Genomic DNA, 17,214 nt, shown 5'->3' on the forward strand with positions numbered 1-17,214 from the left:
AAAATCCAAATCAGTCCAGGCGTCTTTGAGTAATCGGGGAACATACATAAAAAAAAAGATACCGACGAATTCAGAAACTCTTCCTTTTTTTAAAGTCGGTTAAAAATATACTAAGATTTACTAACATGGTGTTATACCACAGAGTAGCAAACAGAGGCAAAGCTTCTAAGAAGCAAGCAAATTTTATAACTATTTTGGTAGGGTTGGCACTGGAGGATACAATTTAATTAACAATAGTTATTTGTTCAACAAGATGGCAAAGTTTGTTTTTGTTGTGTTTGCTTAGTTTAAATATCGATCTTTAAATATCGATCCATAGATCTAAATATCGATTTTGAACGAAATCAGTCAATTTAGAAAGAATTATAAATGGTGCCAACTTTTTTAAATTTTGGTTACAGTTTCCTATTTTGTGATCCCAGGGAGCTCTAAATATCGATTTTGAACGAAATCGGTCAATTAACAAAGAATTTCAAAATGGCGTCGACTTTTTTAAATTTTGGTAACAGTTTCTTATTTTGTGATCCCAGGGAGCTCTAAATATCGATTTTGAACGAAATCGGTCAATTAACAAAGCATTTCAAAATGGCGTCGACTTTTTTAAATTTTGGTAACAGTTTCTTATTTCGTGATCCCAGGGAGCTCTAAATATCGATTTTGAACGAAATCGGTCAATTAACAAAGAATTTCAAAATGGCGTCGACTTTTTTAAATTTTGGTAACAGTTTCTTATTTTGTGATCCCAGGGAGCTCTAAATATCGATTTTGAACGAAATCGGTCAATTAACAAAGAATTTCAAAATGGCGTCGACTTTTTAAATTTTGGTAACAGTTTCTTATTTTGTGATCCCAGGGAGCTCTAAATATCGATTTTGAACGAAATCGGTCAATTAACAAAGAATTTCAAAATGGCGTCGACTTTTTTAAATTTTGGTAACAGTTTCTTATTTTGTGATCGCAGGGAGCTCTAAATATCGATTTTGAACGAAATCGGTCAATTAACAAAGAATTTCAAAATGGCGTCGACTTTTTTAAATTTTGGTAACAGTTTCTTATTTCGTGATCCCAGGGAGCTCTAAATATCGATTTTGAACGAAATCGGTCAATTAACAAAGAATTTCAAAATGGCGTCGACTTTTTTAAATTTTGGTAACAGTTTCTTATTTCGTGATCCCAGGGAGCTCTAAATATCGATTTTGAACGAAATCGGTCAATTAACGAAGAATTTCAAAATGGCGTCGACTTTTTTAAATTTTGGTAACAGTTTCTTATTTTGTGATCCCAAGGAGCTCTAAATATCGATTTTGAACGAAATCGGTCAATTAACAAAGAATTTCAAAATAGCGTGGACTTTTTTAAATTTTGGTAACAGTTTCTTATTTTGTGATCCCAGGGAGCTCTAAATATCGATTTTGAACGAAATCGGTCAATTAACAAAGAATTTCAAAATAGCGTCGACTTTTTTAAATTTTGGTAACAGTTTCTTATTTTGTGATCCCAGGGAGCTCTAAATATCGATTTTGAACGAAATCGGTCAATTAACAAAGCATTTCAAAATGGCGTCGACTTTTTTAAATTTTGGTAACAGTTTCTTATTTCGTGATCCCAGGGAGCTCTAAATATCGATTTTGAACGAAATCGGTCAATTAACAAAGAATTTCAAAATGGCGTCGACTTTTTTAAATTTTGGTAACAGTTTCTTATTTTGTGATCCCAGGGAGCTCTAAATATCGATTTTGAACGAAATCGGTCAATTAACAAAGAATTTCAAAATGGCGTCGACTTTTTAAATTTTGGTAACAGTTTCTTATTTTGTGATCCCAGGGAGCTCTAAATATCGATTTTGAACGAAATCGGTCAATTAACAAAGAATTTCAAAATGGCGTCGACTTTTTTAAATTTTGGTAACAGTTTCTTATTTTGTGATCGCAGGGAGCTCTAAATATCGATTTTGAACGAAATCGGTCAATTAACAAAGAATTTCAAAATGGCGTCGACTTTTTTAAATTTTGGTAACAGTTTCTTATTTCGTGATCCCAGGGAGCTCTAAATATCGATTTTGAACGAAATCGGTCAATTAACAAAGAACTTCAAAATGGCGTCGACTTTTTTAAATTTTGGTAACAGTTTCTTATTTCGTGATCCCAGGGAGCTCTAAATATCGATTTTGAACGAAATCGGTCAATTAACGAAGAATTTCAAAATGGCGTCGACTTTTTTAAATTTTGGTAACAGTTTCTTATTTTGTGATCCCGGGGAGCTCTAAATATCGATTTTGAACGAAATCAGTCAATTAACAAAGAATTTCAAAATGGCGTCGACTTTTTTAAATTTTGGTAACAGTTTCTTATTTTGTGATCCCCAGGGAGCTCTAAATATCGATTTTGAACGAAATCGGTCAATTAACAAAGAATTTCAAAATGGCGTCGACTTTTTAAATTTTGGTAACAGTTTCTTATTTTGTGATCCCAGGGAGCTCTAAATATCGATTTTGAACGAAATCGGTCAATTAACAAAGAATTTCAAAATGGCGTCGATTTTTTTAAATTTTGGTAACAATTTCCTGTTTTGTGATCCTAGGGATCCTCAGATATTGATTTTGAACAAAATCTATGACAGTTCAAGAAAATAGATTTTAAACACTATTTAAATTATTATCATTAACATTAAATTAAATGAAAACACGACGCGCGACGTGTACTGCAGCCCCTGAACTTGAGCACAGGCCGAGCCGGTATAAACCGATTTCTCTCCGTACGCGACGTAGCGCCTGTGCTCACGCACACACGCGCCTCAAGCTTGTAGTAGTGTACCTATCGTAGCGCGCTTATATGAAGCTTTGACTCTGTTCGCTACTCATGTGGTTATACAACGCAATACCACACTCACAAACACTCGTACAAACATAAAACACACTCACACACGCACTTTTGAACGGTTTGAACGGAACACGGTTTTGAAATTGAAATTGAAAAAAGTGTAAGAATTTGTAAGAAAATATTTAAAAAAGGTATATCAGCCGGTTTTTTATTCCAGCTCTTAATACATGTAAAAACGTCCAATCTGTTCATTTACTCGAGCCTTTACCCTAGTACCTAATTATATCGACCGCCCCATATCAAAACAAAGTAAATGTCATTTTTCCGAAAATCGTTTTATGTCATAAGCCTAACTTTCATAGTATGTCCCGTTGTATTGTAAGGACACCCACATTAAAGTAAAATTAAAAGCTAGTAAGTCGCTTTGACCATTTTAAAACATAGTAAGTCTTTGAACTGGCTAGGTTTTTATAGATTAATGCGCCTTACTAAGTTTTTAAAAGGAATTAGATTAAATAAAATAAATATCACCCATTATCTAAATACCATGTCAAAACAGTAAATACTTAATAATGCATTAAAACTTAAAAGTAAGATAGGAAAAGTCAATGACCTCTACATGTCAACTGTTAAATATGGTTTGCAAGGGAAATACTTTGCATACTTACATAATGTTTTTAGGGTTCCATATCTCAAAAGGAAACACGGGACCCTTATAGGATCACTTTGTTGTCTGTCTTTCTGTCCGTCTGTCCGTCTGTCGTGTCTGTCAAGAAAACCGATAGGGTATTTCCCGTTAACCTAGAATTATGGGCAGGTAGATAGGTCTCAAATCTCATAGCCCAAGTAAAGGAATAAATCCGAGAACAAATTTCGTGATTCTAGATCAACGGGAAGTACTGTATAGGTTTTCTTGACGGACGGACGGACAAATGGACAGACAGCAAAGTGGTCCTTTAAGAGCTCCGTTTTTCATTTTGAGGTACAGAACCCTAAAAAAGAAAATGATGCACATGTAATGAATAAATGTGTTGGCCAGTCTTCACACTAAAATATTTAAACCCCTTTAATTTAAAAACTGTCATAGCCTAGTGGTTAGAACGTCCGCCTCCTAATCGAAGGTCGGGGGTTCGATCCCGGAATCACGCACTACTAACTTTTCAGTTATGTGCGTTTTAAGCAATTTAATATCACTTGCTTTAACGGCGAAGGAAAACATCGTGAGGAAACCTGCATACCTGCAAGTTTTCCATGTTCTCAAAGGTGTGTGAAGTATGCCATTCCGCATTGGACCAGAAAGAACTACGGCCTAAACTTCTTTTGAATTTAAACCACTTACTAGGTTTTGATCTGAGAAAGAAATTTGACATTAATTGACAAAATTGAGAGACCTAAGCTTGTATAAGAACACAGAAGTGTCATAATTCGTGTTCACTTTGCCTAACGTCTCTCAGAGAGCAGAGAGAGATTTAAACTGTTTCTTATAATCACTGGCCATATTTCAAATGCGAAAGTGTGTTTGTTGGTTTAATATTCAATCACGCTGCAACGGAGCAACCAGTCGACGTGGTTTTTTGCATGGATACATTTAAAGACCTTGAGAGTGACATCTCTCTCCGCATCGTATTCTTTATTGCTGAGGGTTGTGACCTCTTTCCATTATTCCTACATCTAATGGTAGGTTTTCTTGGGATAATAATGCAGTGGGTTCAAAGAGCCTACGGAACTCGACTAGAAAAACGAGATTTTGACACTTAGGTTTAACGGTTATGAATTAGTTATTAATATCAGTGATAAAATTGATTAGGGCTGTCAGGTAAAATGACATTTATCTCGGAAAATCAAAGAGTGTCCACGAGATTTTTTTCCAAGTTTGCGCTACTAACTACATATATTATGAAGAGGAAAGGTTTGTTTGTTTGTTATCGATAAACTCTGAAACTACTGAACTACTTGCACTAAAGACATAATCATCAACATCAACCGACAGACGTCCACAGTGAACATAGGTCTTTAATAGGGTCTTCCACATGCTACGGGTTTGCGCCGCCTGAATCTTTGCGCTTGCGCTTGACGACAATCATGCTTTAAAGAAAGCAATGATGAGGTCCAAGTTGGAGCACGCTTACCTAGAAGATGCCTATTCACTCTTGGCTTGCAGGTATCTAAGGTATATATGGCAGGAAACACGGCCGCCGAAATGGCGTTCCAACCTTTAGGCTCTCCCCACTGCCCGCAGCATGAATCTGAGCTTTCTTATGAGACCCATGGTTATATTATGTACATATAATATCTCATAAGAAAGCTCTAACACACAATCCAGCTAAGTAAGTCCAATTTCGAAAAAAGCTAGCTAGCCGACAAATCTAACTCAGGCAGCCTTCGGGAACCTTCGAGATGTCTCTGTCCAAAATTCCTCAATGCTTGAAGAACAGTCTTTGAATAGTGCATATTGTCAGTGATGAAATATGGATCCGAAATATAGGTCTTTTTTTTGTACACAGGAAATGCCTGACGCATACCCCTCCGTCATGTGGGGCTTGCACCAAACTTGCACTACTACGAAATCCATTTCGGAACACGGCACCCGGAACGAGGCGCGCTATCTCCTAACATAGGTATAATACCTATTTAGAACACTTACTATCTGTCATCATAATCTATGACAACCTCCGAGTATTTACCTGGTAAAACCGTAACTTTAGAATAAAATTTAGTATATAAGCAGGCTTCATTTAGAAATGAAAAAATCCCTATTTTATTTTTCAACGATTATAAACACAACTTTCATTCAAAAATAATAAGCTTAAATTCATTTTAAATAATATTTTGCGACGAAATGACGCGCGCAGTCCGTCCGCCATTAGAGTCCAGTGGACACTGAATTCCATAGAGCGCCTGCAAGAAAATAAATAGCACAGGAAGTTTTTGGTTAGTTTTAGATTATTTAAGAAACGAAAAACATTTAGTATAAAACTAACAGTTAAAATTGATTGCTAAACCTAAACATATCATTTTCTGGAGGTTGGCTTCAAAGTATCAAGATGTTAAAGAAAACTTTTACAGAACAAGTTGCGAACAGCAATGTTTTCAACTTGGTTTTTTTTTTTTATTGGGATAATGTATACTAAATAAAAAGAGGCCCTTATAATCTTCACAAACTGAAGTTTTTAATTGCATGTATTTAATAGCTGTTAATGCTTTAGAAAAATAAACAATTTACTTCAAAGTACAGCATTTTTGCGATTTGTCAAATAGCAATTACCTTAAGAGGAGATTATAATGTATTACTTTATAACTGGCTCTTTGTTGACAATTCGACTGAGTGAAACAGGAGACACATCAAACAATATCAAAAGAAAGAGATACAATATTATTATGCAACATTTATCTAACACTAGCTGACGCCCGCGATTTCGTTCGCGTGGATGTAGTTTTTTAAAAATCCCGTGGGAACTCTTTGATTTTCCGGGATAAAAAGTAGCCTATGTGCTAATCCAGAGTATAATCTATCTCCATTCTAAATTTCAGCCCAATCCGTCCAGTAGTTTTAGCGTGAAGGAGTAACAAACATACACACACACACACATACAAACTTTCGCCTTTATAATATTAGTGTGATAAGTGTGATAGAGGTGAACATGATTTTTACAGTAATTAGCTTATCTTTAAGTTATACCTACTGTATAAATTTCAATAAAAACAGAGATAAGATTGAAAATCTATGTATTTACTATCACACTAATATTATAAAGGCGAAAGTTTGTATGTGTGTGTGTGTGTGTGTGTGTGTGTGTGTGTATGTTTGTTACTCCTTCACGCAAAAACTACTGAACGGATTTGGCTGAAATTTAGAATGGTGATAGATAATATCCTGGATTAGAACATAGGCTACTTTTTATCCCGGAAAATCAAAGAGTTCCCACGGGATTTCGAAAAACTTAAATCCACGCGGACGAAGTCGCGGGCATCGGCTAGTTTATTATAACAATCTTAATCTTAATTAAGAAGCAAAATGTTCTAGAGTTTGTTTGTAAAGGCCAGAGCTTCCCAAAATGATACGCTAAAAGTTCTATTTCCCATACTCACTACTCAGTGTATAGGGGTAAAAAATACAGGTACATATCGGTACCTAGGTACCTTTTGGATATTGAAAATTAGAAAGAAGCAATAGTTACATGAACATACTCGAGACTTAGGGGAACGTGGTTGACAGGAATAATTGGTAGAGTATTAAAGAAAATCTGTAAAATGTGAAAGAAGTTAACTATTTCGAAAGGAAAACATTTACGATGCCTCATAAATTAAGATGAGGTAACATGAGATTAACTTCTGTCTAGAATCTAACTACTTACTTAATTTAAATACCCATCTACAAGTAAAAGTTGGGCAATTAACCATCGGCTAGTGGTCTAAGAGCCTGTGAAGCCCAGACTTTCGTTATTTTATAAAAACTAAAAGTGTCTCTGCGCATTGGCCCCAACACAGATATAAACGATCAGCGGCTATGAAGATTGGATCATCGTGGATCATTGGATAACAGGTAACAAAGGTGTATAAAATTTTTCGTCACAGTATAGTGTAATTTTTTTTCTTCGGAATAATACGACATACAGTGTCGAGGCAACACCCTGCCAGACACCCTTAAAATTTGTTAAAGTTTCACTAATCGTTCCTACCAGTTCTGGGGACAACGCAGTAAAACTTTCAGCTTTTATAAAATGACGAAGATCTGATCCTCACAGGCTCTTTCTCTTTTAGGTAAGATGATGCGTTCACAAAAAGTAAACTGGAAACCTATCTAGTCTGCTTCAGCTTATTACAAGTTTATGACCTCTAGAAGTAATTACACAGAACTGGTCAAACCTCACACCGTCACTTTCCATCGTGGCTATTCAATTACCAGTAATAACTCCGCTACATATTGATGTCTATCAATTTGTTCGTCAGTCTGACCTTTTTATTATACGCCTGCTTTTAGAGATCCACGGATTTTATGAAAGCCTTTTTAGCTACTATTTTTTATGTACACTTACCTGTTTGCCTTAAAAAAATGAAACTTTAAAACATAAAATGGAAGATTATATTTAAAGATCTCATATTCTTTCTCTAACAAGTTGAGATTTCTCTTAAATCTTTTAACTGTACCTACTGGTCCCCTTTTCTTTACGTTGTTTTGTAATGTAATGTAAAAATTGTATGTCATTGAATTAGTTTTATCTAGATATATTTATCTCCAAAATTAAACAAAGACTACGTGGTTATTATAGACTCTTTTCTTTTCTTTTCTCTGAGAAAGGTACAGAATCATAAAAAAAATGAATACAACCCGAAAAAGTAACCGGTTGAATTCAATTTTATCTCGTTGAAGTTATTCCTTTTAACTAAGTTTTTTCTTCGGATTTTTCCCTTTTTCCCCATTCTTTTTTATCTCTAAATGGGAAACTTCTATATCAATAAATTTGTTTTATCTGTGTCTAGTTTTAGAGCTAAATGATCATATAAACACTCCATCTTTTCTTTTTTTTTTTCATTCTGATGTCTGAGGTAAATAAGTAAGTACGGAACCTTAATAATTAATATACAGCCCGAAAAAGTTGTCGATGATTTTAATATTAACTAACTTAAAAGATTTGAAAGTAAACTCATTAATTATGTTCTCATCAATTTCATTTATACCGAATAAACTATGAGTGACGTTACAATTTGAATGGTGTTCAGACCCGACGTTCGATGGTCGATACGACCAATCGACCTGCTTCTATTTCTTGCGGTATCGATTTTAATGTATTAATTAATATTCGAAATGTAGCTTTTAATTTTCTTACCTCACAGTCAATTAGGACTGAAGAAGTTATTCATGTTTTTTGAAAGGCACTTAGAGATGAAAGGCCATAAGGTTTTTGATTGTGAAAATGTTATAAAAACAGTCTATAGACATACTAGTACGAAGTTTGATGGTTGCAGCAATATAATAATGTATAAGAGTAATACTTAGAAGAAGTACGAGTAAATTAAACATAGTCAGCGATTTCTTCATTTTATTTTATGACTAGCTGATGCCCGCAGCTTCGCCCGCGTGGATTTAGGGTCTGAAATCCCGTGGGAAAGTTGTCACAAAGTTCCTCTATCGATTAAAAAAAAAATTACGCAAATCGGTTCAGAAATCTCGGAGATTTCGGTGTACATAGGAAGAAAAACACAACTCCCGTTTTGAAAGTCGGTTAAAAAAGTAGCCTATTTTACTCCCTGATCAATCCTCTACTTGTCTGTGAAAACCCCGTCAAAATCGGTCCAGCCGTTCCGAAGATTAGCCTTTTCAAACAGACAGACAGACAGACAGACAGACAGACAGACAGACAAAAATTTTAAAAACGTGTGATTCAGTGTTGGTATCGTTCAAATAACCATATGAGCTTAATATGAGGTAGTTATTTCGAAATTACAGACAGACACTCCAATTTTATTTATTAGTATAGATAAAAGACACGATTTTGCGTCGTTTTTATTATAATTTTGGTGTCTTAGATGTTAAATATTCCTCTTCTGAGAGTTAATAGCTTTAATCCATACTGTAGATTTAACTTGCTATAAGGGTTAGATATGCCAAGACTTTTATAGGGTTTAGAATTTCTCTTAAGTAAGCAGTAAGGGTTATAAGATAGTTCAAGCTAAATTATAACACAAATAATATAGCTGAATACTTGGCAAAAAGGTAAAACTCGTGGGTATAAATCCGTATACGAGTTTAATATCTAATCTAAAAGTCAGTTAACTAATTGTAAGCAATATCGGTAAATATATTGTCAATTTATTCGCAATCGACCCAGGGGGTAACCAGTAAGCAAACTTTTCAAATCTGGTTATACAAATAAATCGTCGAATTAATTCTACATCATAAACGAAACAGTTATGAATGTTTTTATTATTTATCCCCTGGAAATGAATGCAACTGATTAATGCATTATGATAAATAGATATTGAATAATGGCCACTTTATACTCCATTTCATAATCGATATCAATCAGTATATAGCAATGAGTCCGCCAGAGAAATGTCCGAGCTTATTAATGGTGTTTTATCAGTTCACTCTCGTCTGATATGGCGTTCATTAGAGGCTACAGTCCCTTGGGATATGTAATATTACTATCACTGTAATATATAACTGCTCTCCTTTATACTAAAGTTGGTTAGGTTAATACTCTGCAATTTATTTATTACTGGTCTATACTTGGCCCAATTCAGTCAGCATCTTTAATCGAAGGCGATTTATATCAATTACAGTTCAAACTGAAACAGTAAAGGACAAAAATAAGTAAAAGTAATGTATTTTACTGTTATTTTCAGAAAAATAATAAGCATAAATATTTTATCAAATGTTATAGAAAATATGGTAAAACAGTGGGATTTTAAAAGCCTAAAAGACAAAAAGTCACAAATAAAACAAGTTATTAATTTTAGTCAGTAAATGAAATTCTTGAATATCTAATAAAAATAATAAAACAGAATCTAAACACATAATCTAAAAGATCCAAGGAACAAAAAATAACACCACATTTAAAAGCTACCCAACACCTAAAATATAAATCTCGCTTGAATAATGGGTTTTCGATACGCCTGACAAATGGACGTTAATTTCAGAATCAGTTTCGCAATAAACTTTGCGTTTGCTAATTGGGAATAGATAATAAAAACAATGGTTGACATTCTGAACAGTTACACTACAAAGACTTGTACTTAACTAGTTACTATTAATCGCGTCGTTACCACATTTATTGGGTGTAGTACGAATTTTCACATCTCGACAACGAGAGAGTCGACACTAAGTGTAGCGTCTTAGTGAAATGAACCTAAATACTCTTGTTAACCCCCGACCCAAAAAGAGGGGTGTTATAAGTTTGACGTGTGTATCTGTGTATCTGTGTGTCTGTGTATCTGTGTATCTGTGTATCTGTCTGTGGCATCGTAGCGCCTAAACGAATGAACCGATTTTAATTTAGTTTTTTTTGTTTGAAAGGTGGCTTGATCGAGAGTGTTCTTAGCTATAATCCAAAAAAATTGGTTCAGCCGTTTAAGAGTTATCAGCTCTTTTCTAGTTTTCTTGTAGAAAAGAAGGTTAGATAACTGTTAGGTTCTTAATATTATTTCAATTGACAAATGTCAAGCTGCCAAGATGGACGTTGCCTAAATACATAATTATTTATTTGAAAATGATGTTTTGGAAAACTCAAATACTTGGATCGTCGGGGGTGTTATAAATTTTTAATTTACACTTGTTTTGAAGTATGAGTTCTTCTCTTCCTCTACAGCCAGCACAGCGCTTACAACTTTGCCCCTACAGAACCGTTTTTTTTGTACCTACAGAAAAATCGGTATTAATACAAGGACCTTTGTGACTATTATTAATGTTTCGTACCCGAACGGTGCCAACGGAACCTTATTACTGAGCCTCTATCTGTTCGTCCGTCCATCTCTCTGTCAGCAAGCTGTATCTCATGAACCGTAATAGGTAGAGCTGACATTTTCACAGAGTATGTATTTTTATTGCTGCTATAACAAAGAATTGAACATTAAAAATAAATAGAAAGTATTGTACGACGGATGGTACGGAACCCTTCGTATGGAGTCAGACTCGTAATTGAACAGTTTTCTCTGACGTCACAGTAATTCGTTACCTACTCGAAATCTATCAACGTTGTCGAGTTATGCAAGCTTGTACTAAGGATATTGGAAGTCGATACCCCCTGTATCGCTTGATGAAGTTAAGAAGACGGCCACTAATGAGGCTTATCAAGCTCAGCGCGAGATGACACGGGCGATGGCGTACGCGCAATCCCGAAACCACCTTGTTAGTGGGCAGGTCGTGGACAGAGGGACATTTAGGTTCCAATCAGGACGGCCTGTGCGTTCCGATCGCTCATTACGTCGTCTACGTTATTTTTGCTCACTTTTTAGGGTTCCGTACCTCAAAAGGAAAAACGGAACCCTTATAGGATCACTTTGTTGTCTGTCTGTCTGTCCGTCCGTCCGTCCGTCCGTCGTGTCTGTCAAGAAAACTATAGGGTACTTCCCGTTGACCAAGAATCAAGAAATTTGGCAGGTAGGTAGGTCTTATAGCACAAGTAAAGGAATAAATCTGAAAACCGTGAATTTGTGGTAACATCATTTTGAAAAAATTAAAATGTGTTTCAATTTTCAAAGTAAGATAACTATACCAAGTCGGGTATCATATGAAAGGGCTTTACTTGTACATTCTAAAACAGATTTTAATATATTTTTATGTATAATAGTTCTTGAATTATCGTTCAAAATGTTGGAAAAAATACCCGAGTACGGAACACTCAGTGCGCGAGTCTGACTCGTACTTGGCCGGTTTTATTTAAACAATAATTGGCACTGGCTGCATTGGCTAGGATTCTTTTGAACTAATTTGTACCGAGTTTTTATCTTTTTTATTGCAAACTAGATGATACTCGCAACTTCGTCGGCGTGGATTTATATTTATATTTTTGAATTTTTCTGGATGAACAGTCTGTAGCTTGTGTAATCCAATCTATTGCTGTGCTAAATTTCGTCAAATTCGATCAAAAATGGAAATCAATAATAATAATCAATCTATCCTTAATTGACACAAAAAAACCATACAATTTTTGGTAAAAATCAATGTCAGTAAGTAACCTATCGATAGATTACAGATAGGATTGGTTATTAATTTCAGCTGTAAAATGGATGGGCCGTGTAGAAGGTAACACACAGACACGCTTTTGCATTTATAATTAATATTGGTATGGAAATATGGATTACTTTGGGGTCTAGCATATGCAATGTGATAATGTAGTGCCTAGTGCCTTTTTACCCGACTGCGGCAAAGCCAAAAAGAAGGGTTATGATTTTAGCAGTCTATGTATGTATGTGGGTATGTATGTTTGTATCCAGATTCTATGTGTTCCACCGTAGCGCCTGATTTTGATGAATGAGGTGTCGATCGATTCGTCGTAAGGGTCCGGGTGACATATACGAAAAAAATTGACCAAACGGATATTATATGAAAAAAAGTGGGGGTCTCAAAAATTTTTTTTTGCTATTGTATCGAGTGGGGTGTCAAATGAAAGAGGAGAAAATTCTGAGTTCATAAATATAAATGTAATACAACAATAAAATATACCAAGCGACAGAAAAACAATTTTACTATAATATTTCAGCGTTTATTAAGACGATCGCAGTCAGGTTTTAGTTTTCAACTTTATCTTGTTCCCATAAAGACTCAAGAACACAGTTTAAATAGCAATCACACATTTAAAAGTCGTGGTCACTCTCGCTTCTATGTTCTTGTTTTAATAGCACTTTCATCTCCTCATTTGTCGACTGTCTGTTACTTCTCGTACAAGATAGGCATAATACACGGCAACACGAGAAAACCAGGCTTGCAAGTAAACTAGCCAACACTATCCATAAAGTAATATCGATGAGATCCCATTCCGCGTCTACGAGCGTTTCTTTATCTTGCTGTAATTTAGTGTTAAGTGCACTTTGAGTACGACTGTCCGCAAATGGATTCCGGAGTAGCGAATCATTAATATCTTTTGCGAGATGATGGAAAACGGCGTTTCCTAGCCAATCTGCTATATCGACCTTGCCAATTTGACGTAGCCTGTGCGCTATCACTTCATGAGTTCTGTTTTCACCTTGAAAGAAAGACAGAAAACTATTTTTAACCCCCGACCCAAAAAGAGGGGCGTTATAAGTTTGACGTGTGTATCTGTGTATCTGTGTGTCTGTGTATCTATGTATCTGTCTGTGGCATCGCAGCTCCTAAACGAATGAACCGTTTTTAATTTAGTTTTTTTTTATTTGAAAGGTGGCCTGATCGAGAGTGTTCTTAGCTATAATCGAAGAAAATCGGTTCAGCCGTTTAAAAGTTATCAGCTCTTTTCTAGTTTTCTTATAGAGGTTTTTGTGTCGGGGGTTTTTTAATTTTGAGTTATATTTTATCACAACACAACTTAAAACAAGCTTAACCCATACTAATTGAATTAGAAATGCAAAAGTACCTACCTTTTCACGACCCATCTGTTTAATCAATTTTGATGAAAAGTGCAGAGATAAATTGTATCCAGGGGAAGAACATAGGCTACTTTTTATTCCGCATAATCAAAGGGTTCATGGGATTTTTAAAAAGCTTAAATTCACGTGGATTAAGTCTATGGGGCCTCACTTATTTGGTACAGAGTTAGCTTGCATCCAGAACACGGACATGACTACTTTTTAATCCCCGAACAAAAAGAGGGGTGTTATAATAGTGTTATAGTATAGTGTGTATCTGTGTGGCATCGTAGTTCCTAAACTAATGAACCGATTTTAATATAAGTAGTTTTTTTTTGTTTGAAAGGTGGCATCGAGAGTGTTCTTAGCTATAATCCAAGAAAATCGGTTCAGCCGTTTGAAAGTTATCAGCTCTTTTCTAGTTACTATAACCTTCACTTGTCGGGGGTGTTATAAATTTTTAATTTACACTTCTTATTTCAGAAAATATAAAACTTACGGTGCGGTTAAAATCTCACATTTTCAATTACCTACCTAAATTCTATTAAATAATTTGACATGTAAGACCAAATACAGGTCATTTCACATATCATGTGCTTCGGACAGGGTTTGATGCATGCGCTATTGCCAGCGAACTAAAGGCATGCACATGCGTCTGGGTATTTAATGCATGTGTCTAACGTTAGATGAAAGCGCACCCATGCATGTAAATAGACCTAATAATCCATTTAATTCTATAATTTCACCTTCCCATGGTTCCCTTCCTTTGCTATAATCAGTCAAAAGTTTTTCACATGAAACAATATCAGTAATTTTCTTCTGAGCTTTGAAATTTACTGGCAAGTCGTATGACGCAAACTGCAGTGATGCGATGAGTTTGTTACATTCTTCAATGGATAAATGGTTAGCGATATACGAAAATTGTTGCTCATTCATGTCTATAACGCAATCAATAATTGTTATGAGACCGAAACAATAGAAAACCCGTAGTATCATCATGATTATCAAAATGAAACACGTGTTTCTAAAACTTATAGTATTTTCATAGCACACGGGAAACTATTGAGATTGAGTTTTGATGAGTACGTTGAATTAATTGTTTTCACTGATAATATTTTTATTGTAACTGACATTAAATGTTTTTTTATTGTCAAGTGCTAATCATAGATTGTTATGGAGATGTTTTTATCGTTTTTTTTTTGCCAATTTTATACAAATACTTTACGGGCATTTTTTGTCTCTCTAATTGATTGAATAGGATGTTGTTTATTGTTAGCATTAACAGCGTGTGGAATATACGAGTGTATGTATTGTGCTCTGTAATGCCTTCGTAATAGTAGGAAAAAATATTGTTGAGTGTTGGCGTAATAATATATTGTAATAAGTTCTAGAGTAACTTTTGTTTGTTACTATCCCCCGACCCAAAGAGGGGTGTTACTAGTTTGACGTGTGTATCTGTGTATCTATGTAACTGTGTGTCTGTGTATCTGTCTGTGCAGTGACGGATTAACCCTTAATCGAATTAAGCAATTAAGGTTTAAAGAGTTTATTTCTCAGAAGAACAATGTTCACTTATATGAGAATAATAAATATAAATATAGATAAAACATCAATTTTTAAACGTACGGTGACTTTATACAATAATAATATTTTAAAACATGCTACATTCGAAGTTAACAAACTATAATATATATCTATCTATCTATCTATTATGTCTGACAATACTTTTTTAACTCAGCTTTAAATTTTGGAAAAGATTTTTCCTCCAATATGTGTTTTGGCAAGTCATTATATAGTAGCGCTCCCTCAAACTGTATAGTTTTGGTACCATAATTAGTCCTAGCTTTAGTTAATTGTAGCTTGTGCTTGTTACGTGTACCATATTTATGAGATTTTGTTTTAAAAGTGATTTGTGTATGTACGGAGTCCAAAAGTATTTTTCTAACTAGTAAACATATTTTGTATTTGTATAATTGACTTATAGATAGTTCATCAGTTTTCTTATATAATTCTTTAGTCGGGAAGCGATAGTCTAGATGAAACAGAACTTTTAACAATTTGTTTTGAGATATTTGAAGATCCTTTAAATTAGTTTTATATGCACATCCCCAAATCTCTATTAAGTATTCCAGTAAAGGCTTGGCTAATGAGTTATAAATGATTCTTCGGACTTTATGCGGTATACAGCGTGCAGATTTACGCAACGCTCCAGTCAATGATGTGATTTTTGTCTGCAGGTAATCTAAATGAGCTCGCCATGTTAATTTAGAATCCAGTACAAGACCAAGATATTTTTCTGCTTCTGACTGTTTCAGTTCTTGGTTATTTATAGTTAAGGGATCGAAATCAGGAACTTTTTTGTTTTTCGCAGTAAAAAGCATGTAAGAGGTTTTAGCAACATTTATAGTAAGCAAATTGTACTGTAACCATTCATTTAGTGTATCTAGATCTGCTTGTGCGTTAGACATAATTTCATGGATTGATTCTCCAAAATAAAATAAGCATGTATCATCAGCGTATAAGGATACCTCTCCGATCAATCCCAGATTTCCAATATCATTTATGTAAATCAAAAATAGCAAAGGGCCTAGGATGGACCCTTGAGGTATTCCACAAACAATGTTACATGACTTGCTTTTAAAGTTATCAATTTTTACTATTTGTTGTCTACCTGTTAGATAAGATTCAAGAATTTTAAAAGCTGATCCTGATATACCGATACATTGTAACTTATTGAGCAAGATAGTATGTGAAACGGTGTCAAATGCCTTTTTTAAATCAATGAATATACCTAAAGCTATCTTTTTCTGGTCAATATTAGTTTTTATTTTGGTAATCAGATCCATTGTTGCCGAAAGAGTATTTGATTTGGCACGAAAGCCATACTGGCCTTTGAAAAGAAATTTATTTTCTGTTAGATAATTATTTAGACGTATATATAAAATCCGCTCAAATACTTTTGATAATACGGGCAAAACCGATATGGGACGATAGTTCCCAGGGTCAGATTTAGAGCCAGCTTTGTGAATAGGGCTAACTTTAGCTATCTTTAGGCTGTCTGGGAATGTACCATCTTTCATACATTTGTTGATACATAAACTTAGATTTTCACTTATTATGTCATTAATACATTTAATTGCTTTAGCCGTTATACCATCGATACCTGAACTTGCATTCGTATTTAAATTTTTAATGATTGTTTGTATTTCATCTTTTGTAGATAATTTAAATTCTGTGAGGGTTTTAATCGGCGTAGGTGAGTTTGAATATGTGTGGGCATTATATGTTGTATTAACATGATATTTTTGTGGTATATCATGAGCTAAAATTGGACCTATTGAAGAGAAGTAGG

At 34.6% G+C, this 17,214-nt stretch overlaps 2 protein-coding genes across 3 annotated transcripts in view; one reads left to right on the forward strand and one right to left on the reverse strand.

Annotated features, from left to right (window-relative positions):
- LOC123876686 (neuronal PAS domain-containing protein 4B-like) overlaps window positions 1-17,214 on the forward strand; it is a 176,487-nt gene that overhangs the window by 105,352 nt on the left and 53,921 nt on the right. The window lies entirely within an intron of this gene.
- Window positions 13,069-14,961, reverse strand: LOC123876687. Its single transcript, XM_045922983.1, has 2 exons — window positions 14,609-14,961; window positions 13,069-13,504 (listed from the first exon to the last, which is right to left on the reverse strand). The coding sequence occupies exons 1-2, from the start codon at window positions 14,859-14,861 to the stop codon at window positions 13,116-13,118; spliced, it is 642 nt and encodes a 213-aa protein (XP_045778939.1). The 5' UTR covers window positions 14,862-14,961; the 3' UTR covers window positions 13,069-13,115.

The sequence above is a fragment of the Maniola jurtina genome, chromosome 22, assembly GCF_905333055.1.
Source record: "Maniola jurtina chromosome 22, ilManJurt1.1, whole genome shotgun sequence".
NCBI classification, from domain to species: domain Eukaryota; kingdom Metazoa; phylum Arthropoda; class Insecta; order Lepidoptera; family Nymphalidae; genus Maniola; species Maniola jurtina.